We start from the raw sequence: 17873 nt of genomic DNA, 5'->3' as shown, positions 1-17873 counted from the left end.
TACTTAAAGCTACTACAGATTGTTTTTTAGATTTCCATACAACAGTGTTACCAAAAATTAAAAACAAATAACCAGTAGTTGATTTCCTATCAACGTCTCTACCCCAATCTGCATCAGCAAAACCAACTAATGAAATATTATTACAATTCTTATAACATAAATTATAATATAAAGTTTGTTTAACATATCTCAAAATTCTTTTCAAAGCTTTCCACAAAGTCAAATTTGGTTTAGATTGATATCTGCTTAAATAGTTTACAGAGAACGTTAAATCTGGCCTAGAATTCACTGTTACATATAACAAAGAACCAATTAAAGATCTACATTTAGCTTCATAATTCATATCAATAGTTTCATCTTCAAATTTAAAATTTACATCCATAGGTGTATCAATCCCTTTACAATCACTCATCCCATGTATTTTAAGAATATTTTTTAAGTATCTTGTCTGATTAACTAAAATACAGTCATCTAGTCTCTTAATAGAAATTCCTAAATATGTCATGTCAGTATTACCTAGATCTTTCATTCTAAATTGTGTTGTCAAAAACGTCTTCACTTTTTCTATCTCTGTCTCCTGCTTCGCGAAAATTAAAAGATCGTCAACGTATAATAAAACATAAACATTATCTTTCATGTATAAACAATAATCATTTTCAGAACGTTGAAAGCCATAATCCAACATTGCTTCAGTAAATCTCTCATACCAATATTTCGGAGATTTTCTTAAACCATAAAGTGATTTTTCTAATTTGAAAACGTAATTGTCTTCTTTTCCAATATAATATCCTTTAGGTATTTTTAAATAAACTTCTTCATCAATTCGACCATAAAGAAAAGCTCCTTTTACATCCATTTGTTTAATCTTAAAATCTTTCTTTGCAGCAACTGCTAATAATGTTCTTAATGTTTGCATCTTCAATACAGGTGAATATAAATTATCCATATGTCCTGTTTGTTGATATCCCAAAACAACAAGTCGCGTTTTACATATCTCTGCATCACCTACTTTTTCCTTTGTAAATACCCATTTAGTATCTAAAAGTTTCATATCTCTCTTTCTTTCTACTTTCCTCCATGTTCCACTATCTTCAAGAACATTAAACTCTTCCTTAACTGCATTTCTCCATAACTCACTATCTTCTCTCTTATCTATTTCCTCAAATGTATGTGGCGTATCTTCTATTTGTCCAGTCATTAAAGCATACATTACTTCATTTTCATTTCCTTCAAAATCAGTAACATAATCTTGTTGCCACTTGGGTTTTCTAATTATTCTTTTCTCCCTTACAATTTGTTCTTTTTCAGAATTTTCCTTCGAATTATCATCTTTTTCTAATGTATCTTCCGCTTCATAAAATTCTTCATTATCATTTTCTTCATTATTATTTTCTTTGTTAACATCTTCTTCTTTTACCTCTCCGCACTCTAGTTCTACATTATTCTGTCTTTCTTTTCGTTCTTTTTCATCAAAAATTACATTTCTTCCTATTACCACTTTTTTAGTATCTTCATCGTAAAGTCTATAACCGTTTCTAGCATAACCTATCATTATCATTCTTTTTCCACAGTTATCAAGTTTATGTCTTAATTGAGATGGCACATGATTATAAGCAACACTCCCGAAAACTCTCATATTAATCACGTTTGGTTTTCTTCCTTCCCATAATTCACTTGGTGTACAATCTTTCCCTTTTGTTGGGCTTCTATTAGTTACATATGCAGAACACAAAATAGCATCCGCCCAAAATTCTTTATTCAATTGTGAATCTAATAAAAGTGTCCTAGTTTTTTCCACCAACGTTCTATTCATTCTTTCCGCCACTCCATTCATTTCAGGATTATATGGCACCGTGTACTGAACTTGAATTCCGTTATTTCTACAAAAATTATAAAATTCTCTAGTTACGTATTCTCTACCATTGTCAGATCTCAATTTTAATAAGTCACAGTTAAAATGTTTCGTAGCATAATAATAGTACTCTCTAAATATTTCAAAAGCTTCACTTTTCTGTTTCATAAGGTAAACCATAACAAAATGAGTGTAATCGTCAATAAACGTGATAAAATATCTATAACCTTCTCTACTAATTGGAGTAATAGGACCACAAACATCTGTGTGCACTAGCTCAAGTGGTCTTTTAGCTCTGTAACCTATCTTATTAAAGGGTAATCTAGTCATTTTCCCTAACACACAAGTCTCACATAACATATTTTCGAGGTTTAAATTTTTTAAGTCACTTAATCCGTCAACCATATTATTTTTAGTTAAAACATTTAAATTATTCATACCTAAATGACCAAAACGCCTATGCCATAACAAACTATCCGAATTAGATAAAAAACAGTTATTACAATTTTTCTTACTGAATTTCATATAAATTTTATATAGAGAATTGTCAGAGTTCCCAATCATAATTAAAAACTTAGAAGAATCATAAACTCGAACTTTACCTCTTTCAAAAGTGACAGACAAATTACTTGACTCCATTTTTGACACTGACAATAAATTTTTTCTTAAATCAGGCACATAAAAAACATTTTTAATTGTACATGTAGTTGACTTTTTTCCAACATAACATTGAGTTTCTATGTTACCTATACCTACCGCTTGGAGAGAGATACCATTTTTGGCAGCAGAAATCAATTTTGGTTGTTTTAAATCTATATACTGAGAAAAGTAAATTTTATTATTAACTAAATGATCTGAGCATCCAGAATCTACAATAAATTCTACCCAGTCATCAGAATCTTCAGATCTTCCGAAAAATGCAACATTATCTTGATTACTACTATTACCATACATATAATATGAATTTCTTTGTTCTCTTCCTCGACCGTTAAATCTTCCTCGATAATTGAATCTTCCACGACCATTAAATCTTCCTTGACCATTAAAACTTCCTTGACTGTTATAATTTCCTTGACCGTCATATCTTCCTTGACTGTTATAATTTCCTCTACTATTGTAATTTCCTCGAACATATCCTCGATTATCATAACTTCCTCTATTATTATAATTACCTCTTCCTGCAAAATTATCTCTTACTCCTCTTTTTCCGCAATTAAAAGCACTCTGTCTATTCTCATTCTCCTGTGACGAATTCTTTCTCTTCTCTTCTTCTCCTAATAATCTATCCATTACCATATTTATTTTCAAATCTCCAATCGTTTCTAAAGCTGTTACTATTGGCTCATATGATTTTGGCATCGACAATAATATATAATTTACCTGTTCTTCTTCCGAAATTCCTCCTCCTGCCTCTTTTAATGAAGTACAAATTTCTTGTATTTTTGTAAAATGATGTTTTAAAGGCTCTGTTTCTATATATTTAATTTCATTTAATTGTCTTCGTAAAAATAGTTTACTTCTTGTACTTTTTTCTTTAAAATTTTGTTCTAAATTTCTAAACATTTGGTAGGCCGAATCTTTTCTTACATATTCTAAATGGCTATCCGCTACAGCTGCTATTATTAGAGCTTGGGCTCGTGCCTCTAGATTTTTTTGTGTAGCTGTTTCTTTTTTATAAAACTCCTCATTTTCTATCGCTTCAATACAGTTATTTTCACGTAAAATACTTTTGATTCGGAAGGCCCACGTGTTAAAAGATTCTCCGGAAAATTGCACCACATTATATTTTAAAATATTACATTCTTTGTTTGCCGACATCTTGTGTAATTTTTCTAAAATTCAAATAAATTTATTACATACTATACCGTACGCATCTGACGCAGTGGAAGCGTGCTATTGGCTTTGTAGATCTGAATGCCTCAATTAATTAAAGTTCCTTTATATTAAATCATTTTATTTCTCTTTTATTTCTATCAGCTACATTTTAACGTCTTACAAATTTAAACCATTTTTCACAACAACAATGTCACTCTATGAGATAACCATAAACAATATAATATAATAGAATATAACCTTTAAATGTGGTGGCTGTCCACTAACTTACTTATACTCAACATAACGTTTATATTTTAGAGTACTTTATTAATCCTTTCATTATGTAAGTATTCGTTTGTTATATACGGGTTCACTTCACACGTGAAGACATATTTAAATATGGACTTCATACAGGTAAGATATTCAGTCAAAATCAAGTTTATATAAGTTTATGACAACAGTTGACCAAATAATGTAATAAGGTATTTTTGGTCGTAAATCTGCAACAATATTGAAAATTGGCGCTTTTTGCCTCCATTAGCAATGTTTGTGTACCTTAGTTGTACCAGTAGCGCCATCTGTGCTGAGCTTTGCGTAATATGCCCTATTATTAGGTACTCCGTTGTACGAAGTACTTACTGAATCCATGGGTTTGTCGGACGGAACGGAACGGAATATGAATGACTCTTGATTTGACTTGATCCATCTGTCAGTCAGTAACATGTACTGGGTGCTTATTGAAATAAATGTAATTTTAATTTCGTAACTACCTAATCTCATTGATTCATTTTTATCTTTTCGTGTTGAACAGTTTAGTTTCCTAAATCAAAAGACATTCCAGCAATGTAAATATATTATTTTTTCAATTATCTCTATTATTGTGACTTCTATGATAAAGGGGTTACCGCTGGCGTTTTATCCCTTGAAGCTCGCGTTATAAAGTCTATAAAAATGTAAGTAAATGTAATAATAACAAATTAACAGTACCTACTAACGTCGATTGTATGTTTGTATGTTATTATTGGTTGCACGTTAGTAAATACCAGCTTTCTTCCAGATAAAAAAAATCATGAGTTTTAACCAAAGCTACAAAAATAAGGAGTATGTCGAATACACTGAGAATAAAACAAAACCAACGCCTATTGGTGAGTAGATCGATTATTTTAACTTTACTATATTTATTATGTTCATAAATGAATATATTATGACGCCAAAATTGCTAAATGCATTTGTCTTATGTTGAAATCTAATTTGGACTGCTATCCTATTGTTGTTTAATTGTTTTTTTTATTTACTGCCTCGAAGGGATAATGAGTAGAGATTTTCACTGGAGGACATGCTCAATGTATTGACTACAGAACATTATATCACTGGTTGCAGAAAAATTCAATTAAATCTGAAATACTGAAACACATATTTCATATTTAAAATAATATGCAAATTTTTGTGGTGTGATTCCTAAGGACTTGAAGAAAATTATGTACCTAAACTATCATCAACATTAGCCTTCCGCTAGAGTATAAATTTAACATGAAAAAGTACCCATGAAGGTCTAATTATGTATCTAAACTATCATCAACATTAGCCTTCCGCTAGAGTATAAATTTAACATGAAAAAGTACCCATGAAGGTCTAATGTTTTAACAAATACTTTGACTCTAGTAAAACAAGTACCTTACTTAAAATATTAAATTTACCAATTGTTGTTTCACAGCAATGGTTGCACCAGAGGTGAAACCCAAAGCGGAAGTGGACATGGAGATAACAAAAACATGTGCTGTGTTGGGATGTGAGGACTTTAAAAATATGGAGGATGAGTCTTTTTTCAGGTGAAATATAAATAAATACAATATTAATTAATTTTTCTCCACAAACTCTTTAAAAGTGTTTGGTTATTTCCTAATTTTTTATAAGAACATTTTAAATCTTTTCAAAATCCAGTAAGCATGTTCATGTATTCTCATTAGATTTATCTCAAGAATAATAGTCTACAAAGATATTTTAAATATTGTTCTGGTTGATGGAGTGACTACTACATATTTCTCTCAGTCAATCTTTTGCTTTTTCCTGTATTTGATATATTGGTCAACCTTTGGCTTTCCTCTTCTGCTTATAGCTTCTATTTTCCCTTCAATTAAATTTTTGATGATATTATCTTAATCTTCAAGTGGTGGTAGTACATATACAAATAAAAAACCTTGTTATCAGTGAATTGTTAAGTGAATTAATATAATAAATAACATAATTAACTCTGCTCTTGCCCAAGAAGTGCTGGCTTGATGTTGTCATGGATGATATGTCTGCCAATGGTCTGAAGACAATGCCAACAAGATTGATTCCATTATTCCTTAGAACATGGTGGGTGATACAGAGTTGAAGATTGCCAAATGAACATGAAAAAGTAGGAAAGTCGACTTGGGCTGGGATGTTCAATGGCTGAGGAAGAAACTGGGAAAAAGCTTAAATGAGAGAAACTATTTTATGCTATAAATATATTATTTTCAGGTTCCCGGAAGACTCTAACCTAAGACAGATATGGACGGACCTGACGGGTCGCAACAACTGGACTCCCACTGATTACTCATACATTTGCATACAGCATTTCGCTGTAGACTGCTTTGTGTGCGACAGTGACAACCAAATGGTGCTGCTCGATAAGGCTGTGCCGTCATTGAAACTGCCCCGGCATGTCTTAGAGGTCTGAATGACCAAACAATACAAACAAACCACGAAACATACAAACATATGTAACATATTATTAACATACACATGCTGTGTTTTCCCACATTATGTATGTGTGTGTAAATTAAAGGATGTGTGGACTTAATGACGTGTAACATGTTTTATATTTTGTGGTAGCCCCCCTGGCTCTTTATGTTGAAAATTAATTATAAATTGTTTTTAGATGAATACATTCATCTTATTCGTTTTTTTTTTGTCACTTGAATGAATTTGAGTAGTTTGAAGTCCTTTTATAGTTTTATTTATTCAAAATTTATTGCAAAATTTAAAAAGTTAACAATCGATAATTCAATGATTGCGAAAAAATATATTTTCTTTTAAAAGATTTGTTTATAAACATTATGATTATCAATATTTTATTTTTACATATCTACAGGTTGAGTACATCGACGAGGACACATTTGACAATGAAGATGAGGAAATGGAGACAGATGAAGAAGAAGACGAACAAAGACCAGCTGTCAATGAGAATGGAAAGATCGCACACACCAATGACACGGCAAAAACATCCACAGATAATTTAAAAATTCAAGAGGATCCGGAGAAAACTATAGAATTACTGAAACTATTCACAGAAGTACAGAGAATGCAACGTCAAGCCGTAGGGTTGAAGGACAAGTTAAAAAACAGCGTAAGAATATATAATAAGCAGAAAAGAGCTTTGCAAAGGCTCGAGGAGACAATCGAAAAGAAACGGAATATTTTGACGATGAAGCGAAAGAAAAAATCTAGAATATTGCTGTCTCTACAGGATAAGATTGAAGAAGATACGAATGGTTTAGTTTTAGCGATGCCCGTTAAGCAGACTGAAGATTTCAAGAACTTTGCCCTTAGTATATACAAGTATTCACCACAGGCATATATTTATTGTCGTAATACATTAAGGACATTGCTACCGAGCACGGATGTGTTAGATTCCTGGATCGGGAATGGATATCAACTGAAGACTTCAATAAATAATAGCAACATGATAAAAGTAGTGGCTGAGCAGACTGATAGTGAATTGTCATGCAAAATTAAGATAGGTTAGTTATACAATTACATGTAAGTATATCACAGTTTTAAATAAATTGTCTCTAATTTTTTATCCTGAAGTTTTATTTGGTTTCACATGTGTATGCGATTTCACACAAATTTATTTTTATCGATTGTGTTATGGTATATGTATGTGTAGAAGATATTCAAGTCGCTTAAAGGCATTTGATATGACTTGCGAGGTCATGGGAATCGAGTGTGTTATGCTCACTCAAATGGTCAATCTGGTGGTGGCGTCGTGGACCGGGTCGTGAGATTCCCTCTATTATGGTTGAGCTACGCGATGGCTGTCCCATGCGTCAACTCGTGAACGGGTGCTGCCAGAGGGAACTGGTCATCTCGTTTCTCTTATATTTTCATGTAAGTTAATTGTGTTTCACATCGATATATATATATTATAATCAGCACTCGGATCACAATCATAACCTGTTTTGATATACCTTTTGACTATGTACATTATGTACTTTTATATATTATTAGAAAAAAAAAACATTGTAAGAAACAATAACGGTAAGCCAATCTGGCATGATAGGGACCAACACTGTTCAAATGAGTTTCTTTCGGCATTTCTTCTCAGCAGTGGTCGTTCCGAAATGCCAGTAGTTTGTAGCTTGTGAGAAATAACTATAAATATAAAAATTGACGAGAAAAAGTGCCTGTGAAGGTCTAATTTCTGAATAAATGATTTGAATTTGAATTTTTGCGAAAACCGACATCTACGCGCAGTAGGTACTTATTTTGATTTTTAGAATTAGAATTATTGAAATTAAATTTTAAAAATCCCTATTTAAGGCATATTGCCAGTCCTTTTACACCTGCAATCTATGGGTCAGCTATACTCAGAGGGCAGTCAACGCACTTCGCATTCAGTATAACAACATATTTGGAATGCTGTTGGGGCTTCCAAAACATTGTAGTCCTTCGGGTATGTTTGCGGAGAGGCGCACTGATTCCTTTCATGCAATCACAGGAAAAGAGTGGCCTCGTTGAGGCAACGTATTCGGAGCATCACCAATGGCGTTCTAAATGTGTTGTCTGACAGGATTGACTGTCCAATAATGAGACACTGGGTCAAGATTCATATGTCACCCACATGAATCGATACAGTAACTCAATTCGTTCTAAAATACATGCACTTTTGCTTACTAACATAGGTTAAGAATTCTACAAACAATTTATGGATTTTATGATCTGACAAATAAAGAATTATTATTATTATTATAAAATTAATAAATTTCCTTTTGACATCTGAGTTAAACGTTGCTTTCGAATTTCTCAATTCAAATAATTTATTGCTTTGAAAAACTGCTGTCGAAGCTGAGGTCGAAAACTGCGCGAAGTGGAACGCGCCAACCCTGAGCTTTGACGCTCAATGGTGTTAACGCGCTAGGCTATTTGGGCACAGGCGGGCCGTATGCCTGTTTGACTGCTTAGTAGGTAGTATTTTAAAAATTTGCCATTTTCCTCGTATCACTAGTAGCTATAATGTCTGTTTCACAATGTCGCCGAAATGTTGGACACATGCCGATGCGAATACGTGAACATTTCGTAGTTTAGTGTGTGTGCTTGATAAATCAGCTAAATCAAAATCAAATCATTTATTCAGAAATTAGGCCTTCACAGGCACTTTTTCACGTCAAATTCTAAATTAAATGATGTTTACCAAAGTTACAAACTACTAGCATTTCGGAACGACCACTGCTGAGAAGAAATGCCGAAAGAAACTCATTCAAACAGTGTTGGTCCCTATTATGCCAGAAGGGCTTACCATTTTTTAAATATAAATTTATTTTTGCAAAATGTATACTGTATCCGCCAAAGTTTGGCAAACTGTTCGACGACAATGTGGCTGGCAAAGGTGATACTGCATGGACCACAAGACCCAACGCAAGCATCACTTGTTTAAGTCATTCTACTCTTACTACGTAGTGACGTAGGGCTTCGCTAGATGGTGCTTTTCCTCAACAACGACGCTTTGTGTGAAAGGGAAGGCAAACGCCAAACAATGGTTCCGTATCGTATTCAGTGCCGTGATTCCCTCCGCAAGGACGGTCGTCGTTGCCGTATAATATAACGTTTTTACGTCGCGCGTGAACAAAAATACATACCATCTGTTCAAATATTGTGCAAGTTTTATTATTTCCCTAAAAACATACCGCAAAGGATGTGTGTGCACCGCTTTCCGTTTGTCCTTACGCCGTAAAAGGTTCCAAGTTTTGTTTCTTATTATTTTTGTGTCCGCTAAGTGCGCCAGTGAGGTTTTTGTTTTCGTTCCGTGTATTGTTATTGGATTTGTAATACCGATTATGCTGACAAGCGAATATTAAAAGGTTTGTATTTAATTCGTTCTATTTATGAAATTTGTTTTTTTTTTGTTAGTATAGAAAAGAGATTTATAGGCAAATATAGCGTTTTTCGAATATCATTTTTGAATTTGGAATGGTGACAGAGTCGTCTACAAGTCGCCAGTAACAGGACTTTCGCAATCACGATTCCCCGTGCGTGTAGGTCCATAACTGTGGGCCAATACCATAAACGAAACGATCCAACGCCTTAGAAAGAACTACGGGCGACAATAATATGTCCTATAAATCGCACAACAAATTATAAATTTATAAATGTCAAGTCCCATTCACATTGAGTGACATTTGATTTCTCTTTCGGCTTATATGGGCCGGAAATAATTTCTTCATGTGATATTCAGGTGGCTATTGTATCGATTTCATTTCGAATTAATTATGCAGCGATAATATTTAAAAGCGGAGAGATAGCTGGCGTATGATTGTTTCATTTAATTTGTAGTGAAAGTAATGTGCTTATCCTACCGTATTTTTGCGGGTATAATAAAGTATTCGTATACCTAATTAGATACGTGCCATTTATGTTAAATGGCCAGAGACAAAATGCGTCATTATTTCCGTAATAAACATGATTTAATCGACCTATAAGAATTTCATAAAGAAAAGGACTAGGTAGGTATAAATTAAATGGGCAGGTGGTTATCACGGATATAAAAACTATGAGGAAGACATGCGTTTGGATACATATTTGTGTTTGTTTAGATTTAAGTTGACACATCACTGATTTATTTGTATATTGTGCAAACGAATTCACTTTGTGAAGAGAGTAGGTGGAGAGGTTTCCTTGATGACGAAACGCATTGTCCACGTCTTCGCAAAATCATATTGCTGCTCATTGCACACACAATATTCTTAACCTAGCTTGGGAATTAGGTACTAATATAAAATGGTGCTTTGCTGATTTTGCTGGTAGACTAGATATGTAAAAATGATTGTATAAACTTGGCAGTTTTCTAAATAATTGACAATTTCCGGAAATAAATAGGTACCTATTCGAAATTAGATTTTAAAATAGAATGTTTTAATTTTTACTGATTTCTAATTCATAAACGGAGGACTAATTCGAAAGGTCTAGCGCAAATTGGAGCTCTAAAATTTAGCCTCGAGCGTTTAGGTATTTTGTGATTCTAGTGACCATTAGGTCAATATAGGTACCTAGTGGAGCTTTAAAATTACTCCTTAACCGATCTTTTGAAATCTAAGTTCTTCTTTGCCAAGTGTTTGTGACACCCCACTTGACAATGTGGCCGGAGGTCAATTTTCTTTTGATTGTATTTTTTTCTTTTTGTCTTAGAAAAACTAAAACTATAAAAAATATCTTAGTGTTCTGTGGGTCTCAGGAAAATTCCTAATCGGAGATCCAACGGGAAAGCAGGCACATTAAATTATTTAGGAAGAATTAATTGAGCAATTAACATGAGGTAGATTCCAGTGTAGGTAGGTACCTACTTAGGTACTTTTTAGTTTTGGGTTGACTCTTGAGGGTTCTAAGTAGGAACTAAATAAATCCAGGCTAACTAACCATAAGGTAAATATGTAGGTACTTTAATAACCTGAAAAAGTGACAGAAATTAATGTAGGTACTTATTAGGTATGTCAGTAACTCGTTGCTGGACACTTATCGTGTATAGACGTCATAATAGGGTGAATCGACTGGTTCACCGATCACCACCCGCTCTCGATCATTTTTACAAAAAACCTCTAAAATAGCCGTAATACCGCGCGTGAAGTGTTAATTTTGCATAAAAATGGTTGATCCATCTATCCTTTTCATTTGTATCAGTTGTCTCGGTAGCCAAATACGTTATTTTTCGATCAGAGCTGACGAAATCTATCCAATGCGCTTGCATGAATATTACCGCCAAATCTTAAGAAAAAAATAGTGGGACGTGAACATTGAATCGTCAGTAAAACATGTTTTTCATACGGTTTAACCTTTACTTTAATGTGTGTGGTGTTGAAAAAGAGTTATATTTCCTTCTTACGTGGAAATTTAATAAAAAAAGTTAATAATTTACTATAAAATAAGGTGATCGCCATGAGACGTTAAAAAACTAAGCTTCCTTCATTTTACGATTAGGTGATCGTAAGGGGGCGGTTTTGGCCTTATCTTCGTTAAGCTTTTGTAGTATCTTGCATGGTGTTGTCGGGAATATTAATATTTACTTTGTTCCATCGTAACATGTTTACTTTATAGATCAGATGGCGATCGGCTTAAAATGAAAAATAATCATAAAATTAAATGCTTTTTACTAATGACAAACCAAGTGATCGGGAAACGGCCTGTTACCGATAATTTATTTTTTCTATAGAAAAATATCAGTTTTATATGATCGTATACCGGTCAGTTACCGTTTTGAAATAATTTTTGATTAGTTTAGAAACATTTTCAGTGATCGTCTATTGAATACTTTAGGACCACTCGCAAGTACTAGCTGCACATGCCTCAGATCTCTGTTCATCCGTTCTGCCTATTGAGATGTTAGCAAATTCAATGTTTGATGAATCTGAAATAAAAATGGTAAAATATGTTCTTCAAGCTGCAGCACCAAATCAACTTACAACTGATATGATAATAGACGTCACTCCAGAAAACTTAAGCTTTGAAGAAACTGAAACCAACGAAGCTAGCAATATGTTCCACAACGTTTCAAAAGTATTGGTCTCGACCATTCGAATTTGCTTGCTCCTAATGAAAATATAACTTTACCTGACACAGGGAGACACAAGAAAGCAGAGGAAAAGAAAAAGATTTTATAAAAAAGAATAGTAATAAAAAAGATACCTTGTTATACAGTGAATGTGCTAAATAATTAATTAGTGATTTTGAAGAAGATTTGGAAAAAAATATAGCCTGCGATGTATGCATTCCCTAGTTGCACTTAAAATGCACAGAAATATCTTATTCTGAAGTAGCACTAACGCCCTATAATGTTCATATTATCAAACGGAAAAAAAATTTTTTTTCAACAAATAATACAATACAATTTCGACTTGCAATTCATTGCCCTAGAGTTCCTTTTTCAGTGGTTTTTAATGATCGCAAACTGGCGCAAATGTGTGAACGTAAACTGACGAAAAACGATCGTGAACTAAACAAAACACACTTTTTGATTATTTTTAAATTTAAAAATAACAGATAAATAGGATTATTTATGAAGATAGGTTTATTAAATAGTTGAATAGTTTTTTTACGCGTAAAATACAATATCTAGTTTCTAATTCAACATTATTTTAAGTTATGACATTTTAAAGTCGAGACATCGACTAACTGATCATAAACCAGCAAGTTCACCTACCTAACTTTTGCATTTTGTTTAGTCTCAGCCAAATGTTTTCAGCGCTGTATTAGGTTGGTTCCACCAGCTTTATTGGTAGTTAATAAGCTATACCTACCTATCGCCTAAGTCTATGCAGAAATATTTATGCAATTAGTATCGACATTATCGTGATTTAGCAAACCATTAGATATATTTGTCCTGCGGGTCAATGCCCTCCCTTGCAGACAGTTGTAAAACGAGCTATAAATATTAGAATATAGCTTGAAGATAGTTTTATCAAACGCACAAACATTATGTCGCAAGGGACGTAAAAACAACTATAAAGCTGCTTATCATAACTTTATGGGTTTGCCCTTTAAAATAAACCTTTCAAATGTTATAATAATGTCTATTGAAACACTTGTTTTAGTTACGAATGTTGTCCGAACCACTGGACCAATTTTGATGAAACTAGGTACAGATATAGATTATCAGAACGTTTTATTAACCGAGGACAAAGTCGGCAGACAGCTAGGTGTTAAATAAAACCAAATTAATATTTTATCTTTTTACTATAATAATGAAATGTAAAGCTGAAAATTGTGTTTGAGGAGGATTTCGGGAATGAATAGATACTCTATTTGAAAATTTATTGTGTGAGTCACCATAGGTTTAGAGGCTGGCTATGCAAAATCTCTTAAATATCCATACCGATAGGAAACCGCGGGGCACTGCTAATTTCCTATAAAATTCAATTGGGTAAAGAATATAAGGTTTACTTTATTTTTTTACCCACGCGCCACGGAAAGAATATCGGCCCATTCAGTCTTCATATGCACGTAGATGCTTCGAAAAAAGGTTCTTCACGATAACAGCGGCCCAAAATTCAAATGTTTCAATCATACCCTACATCCAGGAATAAAGTTAACCCAAAGGATAGTCCACTTTTTCACGGAAGGCGCAATTTATTTTCATAACCTCCACCAGTGGCGTGTCAGGTGTGCGGGACGACAGATGCACGATATCGTCACGTTTTACGCGGTAGGCAGCCAAGAAAAGAATAAAACAAAAAACGTACTGTGCTGCTTTTTTAAATTAAATGATTTCGACTTCCGAATAGACGTCATCTAATAGAAAATCCTTACGACTGCTTGTATGTCAGTGATGTCGAAACATCCACAAAAATTTACCTTTTGTAGGTTAGAAAGAAAGAAAGAAAGAAATCATTTATTCGGCAAACACATAAAATCCAAACATACAAAAGAGTAACAAATATATATCGAATAAAATATGTAAGCCGAAATGGCGACCAGCTCAGCATGGTGCCAAGGTATCAAGCCAAGGCGCTGATTTTCAGCTGGAACCAAGTACAAAAGTAGGTATGGTGGCAAAATAAACAAGTTAATATGTACGGAAACAGAAACAAACAACAGCAAACAATAGGATTAAACATATGACTTAGGAAAAAATGTAAAAAAAGGAATAAGGATAAATTACATAGAAGCTATGGAAAAAATATATATATATATATAAAGTATAAATATGAACCTAAAAATAATTCAATGTATTGCCCTCAATTTGCCGCAATAAAGTAAACTCTTTGATGCGTTTACGGAATATTGTGACGGAAGGTTGTACTTACCATGTTTAATGCAATGAGATTCTTTAATTTTCAATTATTCGGGGTATTCAATTTCATTTATTCGGGGTAGGAATGCAACGTTCTATGCAGCTATTTGTAAGTTTTATGATAGTTACCCGTCCTTGCCTGTATAAATTATGTAATGAAGTACGCAAATTCATCAAAAAAAATAACGTAACCTCAGTTAAAGATTATTGATGACTGCAACGGCAGACGGTTTAATTAAATAAATTTTTAATTCAACTTTTTAAAGACATCAGCTCAAATGTAAGGACAGTTACAATATCCTGAAAATTAACCAGAATATATTGAACCAAAAATAATGAAAGCAATACTAGAGAGAGAAATCAAAATAAAATTATACTTATTTAATTTTTATTTAATTAAAATTTTGACTGGACAATGTTAAATTTTCTGTTTATTGTTGTGTGCAAAATCTGTGACGTCACCGTTGGATAAATTAATGACGTCATGCATGAACTACTATCATTAGTCACGTTTAATCAAGTCAAGATTGCTTATTGCTACGATGAAGAACATAGAAATTATTTTGCATGAGTTTTGAGCACACTTCGTTCCGTACTGATGTCATCAAATACTATATATATCTAGTAATTATGTAATCTAACCTGAATCGTCGTCTCAACACATACTTTAAAGATATGTCATTACACAATATTCTGTGCCATCGAAATAATAATCTTAATTCGTTAGGGTAACGTCGTTGTCTCTGTCTTACATTGGCGTAATTTTGCTAATTGCTTTAGAACAACGGAATCAGCTTTGCTGTACATAAACCTAGTTAGTTCATTCTTAGTTATTGGCTTTTCAGCTCAGTTCATGCTTAGATTGTATCGATTCGGCACTCGGTCAGAATCGATACAATCTAATGTTCATTAGAAGTTTCTTCCGCTTTAACAGAAATACAGACAACGAAGATCGTTGTCTGTTTTTCTGTTAATCTGCAACCAAACCTTGGGACAGATTTTCACGAATCAATCACAGATTTTTTCTTTTATTTTCAAATGTTTTAAGCAAAATCACAGTCGAAAAAGTTTGATCGATTGATGCGTTGGATTAAAGTGAACAAATTAGATTGGTATTTCTTAAAAAAACTTCGATTGCGAGTGAATAGTTCTCCTGATAATTTTCAGTTTCAGGTACCACCTAGCTTAGGTGGTAGGCTATTTATTATATATTAGTGTACAAACGTACATTTAGCATTTTATATATTTTACATTATAAATAATGTATATCCACTATCGTCCACTACATTTGTCAATGACGTCTTTGGAGAAAAGGCTGCGATGAATTTTGTTGTACCGCTTCTATTCCACGTGCGCTTTGGATTGGAAGTCGGCAATAGACTTAGTTTTAAGTAAACTTTGAGGTTAATAAGTGAAATAGGTAATAATTAGGACAAATCACATAGATTGAGCTAGCCCCAAAGTTCGAGACTTGTGTTATGGGATACTAACTATATTTTATAACAAATACATATATAGATAAAAATCCAAGACCCGAGCCAATCAGAAAAAGATCATTTTCCATCATGACCCGACCGGGGATCGAACCCGGGACCTCTCGGTTCAGAGGCACCTTTAGCACACTGCGCCACCGAGGTCGTCAGGTATATCATCCTGAGTTGAATAAAGAATTTTGATTTTGAATTTGAGTGTGACTGTGTTGTTAAGAGTTTTATACGGGTTGTTTCTATTAACTAAGATGTCTAAACAAGGATTGAGTAATGCTTGTAATGTAGGTGAACGGACATTGGTGGACTTGCTAGTTTGAAGGACACACATATGTGGGGAGGGTCTAAACAAAATATTATTTTGGTTAACGTTGCACTCTTTTAATATTTGACAAAAAAATCTTACGCAACAACATCTTAAAGTCTTATTTTGTTAATGGCGTTCGCGAGAGATATCCACATTGGCACGTTCGGAAAATATCAATTTCCTAGTTAACCTTAGCGTTACGAAATTAATTAACAAAAAAAATCTACACATATATGGCGATTCTAGAGATTCTCGACTGATTTGTAGGATTTAGTGTTCGCAGATTATTTATAAAGTGTTCACTAGTGTGTAAGCGAGCCACTAGTCCCGGTAGCCGTGTCAGATGTCTTTAGGTAAAATCACAATAATAAATTGTACTTCTTTCTTATCTTTTCTACCACTTTGGCTTTCGATACCCAGAAATTCGTGATTCTTGGTATTAAACTTGTTTAATACTCATTTGCAAAGGCAAATCCTTCAATTTAAGCCAGAGTTTTCCAACCTTTCATCATAAATAACTAACTGCTATGTATAAACATATAACAGAAGCGGTGGTGGTGAACCATCGAAAGGTGGTTTAAATTCTACTCGTACTTAAGAGTTTGCATACCAAACCGACTTTGCATGTTACTAGTTGTCATTGACCGCTATTTGCATCCGGCGAAGGAAAACATCGTGAGTTTTGTGTCTTCCTCTTTGTATCCGTACCTCTTCTATATTTGACGACCTCCGAGACGTACCTAGTGGTCACTGGTCACCACGCCCTTTCGCTGGTCTAGGTTTCGATTCTCAGCGCGGGCAATTATTTCAAATTCAAATTCAAAATTCTTTATTCAATTTAGGATGATATACATCACTTATTGACGTCAAAAAAATTACTTAAACTAAGTGTACTGCCGGCTTCCAAAGCGCAAGTGAAGAAGAAGCGGCGCAACAAACTTCACCGCAGCATTTTCTCCAAGGACGTCAATTAACAAATATAGTTCTTATATATTGACTAAAAAATCAATACATATTAAAAATTAGGAGGACGAATTTACATCATTATTAAAAATGTCAAAATTTGAATAAATAAATAAAATAAAATATGTATTACCAATAAAATTATTGAAAATTGTCACAAAATATATATATAAATAAAAAGCTAAATGTACAAAACGTACGTAATAATGTCATAATTTATAATGTGATCTTTACATTTGCGTGCGTTTCTGGGTGCGCTGTGACCATCGGAACCACGATATAAACTCAGTGGTATAATGTCAATAATATTAATATGGAGCATTGAGTGTTATACAATAAAAAAAGCTTTCCTTGTTTGCAAAAAATAGCATTTAACGTATGTACTGTACACCCATATGTATTGTAATGGTGCTTCTTGCATTT

General features: G+C 33.3%; 2 protein-coding genes across 4 annotated transcripts in view; both read left to right on the top strand.

Annotated features, from left to right (window-relative positions):
- Positions 1-4366: 4366 nt before the first annotated feature.
- LOC128671944 (THAP domain-containing protein 1-like) lies at positions 4367-7496 on the top strand. Of its 2 annotated transcripts, XM_053748790.2 has the most exons (5): positions 4367-4620; positions 4725-4812; positions 5382-5496; positions 6173-6365; positions 6786-7496. In XM_053748790.2, the coding sequence occupies exons 2-5, from the start codon at positions 4737-4739 to the stop codon at positions 7437-7439; spliced, it is 1038 nt and encodes a 345-aa protein (XP_053604765.1). In that variant the 5' UTR covers positions 4367-4620; positions 4725-4736; the 3' UTR covers positions 7440-7496. The 2 variants fall into 2 exon arrangements, with proteins under 2 accessions (XP_053604765.1, XP_053604766.1); XM_053748791.1 differs by lacking the exons at positions 4367-4620; positions 4725-4812 and having other exon boundaries at positions 5382-5493; positions 6169-6365.
- Positions 7497-9453: 1957 nt separating this feature from the next.
- LOC128672111 (uncharacterized protein) overlaps positions 9454-17873 on the top strand; it is a 190556-nt gene continuing 182136 nt past the window's right edge. For both annotated transcript variants that reach the window (XM_053749033.2, XM_053749032.2), the window contains exon 1: positions 9454-9774. The gene's annotated coding sequence lies outside the window, so the exon portion shown is untranslated. The remainder of the gene's footprint in view (positions 9775-17873) is intronic.

Source organism: Plodia interpunctella, chromosome 8 (assembly GCF_027563975.2).
Source record: "Plodia interpunctella isolate USDA-ARS_2022_Savannah chromosome 8, ilPloInte3.2, whole genome shotgun sequence".
Taxonomy (NCBI): domain Eukaryota; kingdom Metazoa; phylum Arthropoda; class Insecta; order Lepidoptera; family Pyralidae; genus Plodia; species Plodia interpunctella.
The sequence above is the reverse complement of the archived record's forward strand: the minus strand, read 5'-3'. Positions and strand labels throughout refer to the sequence as shown.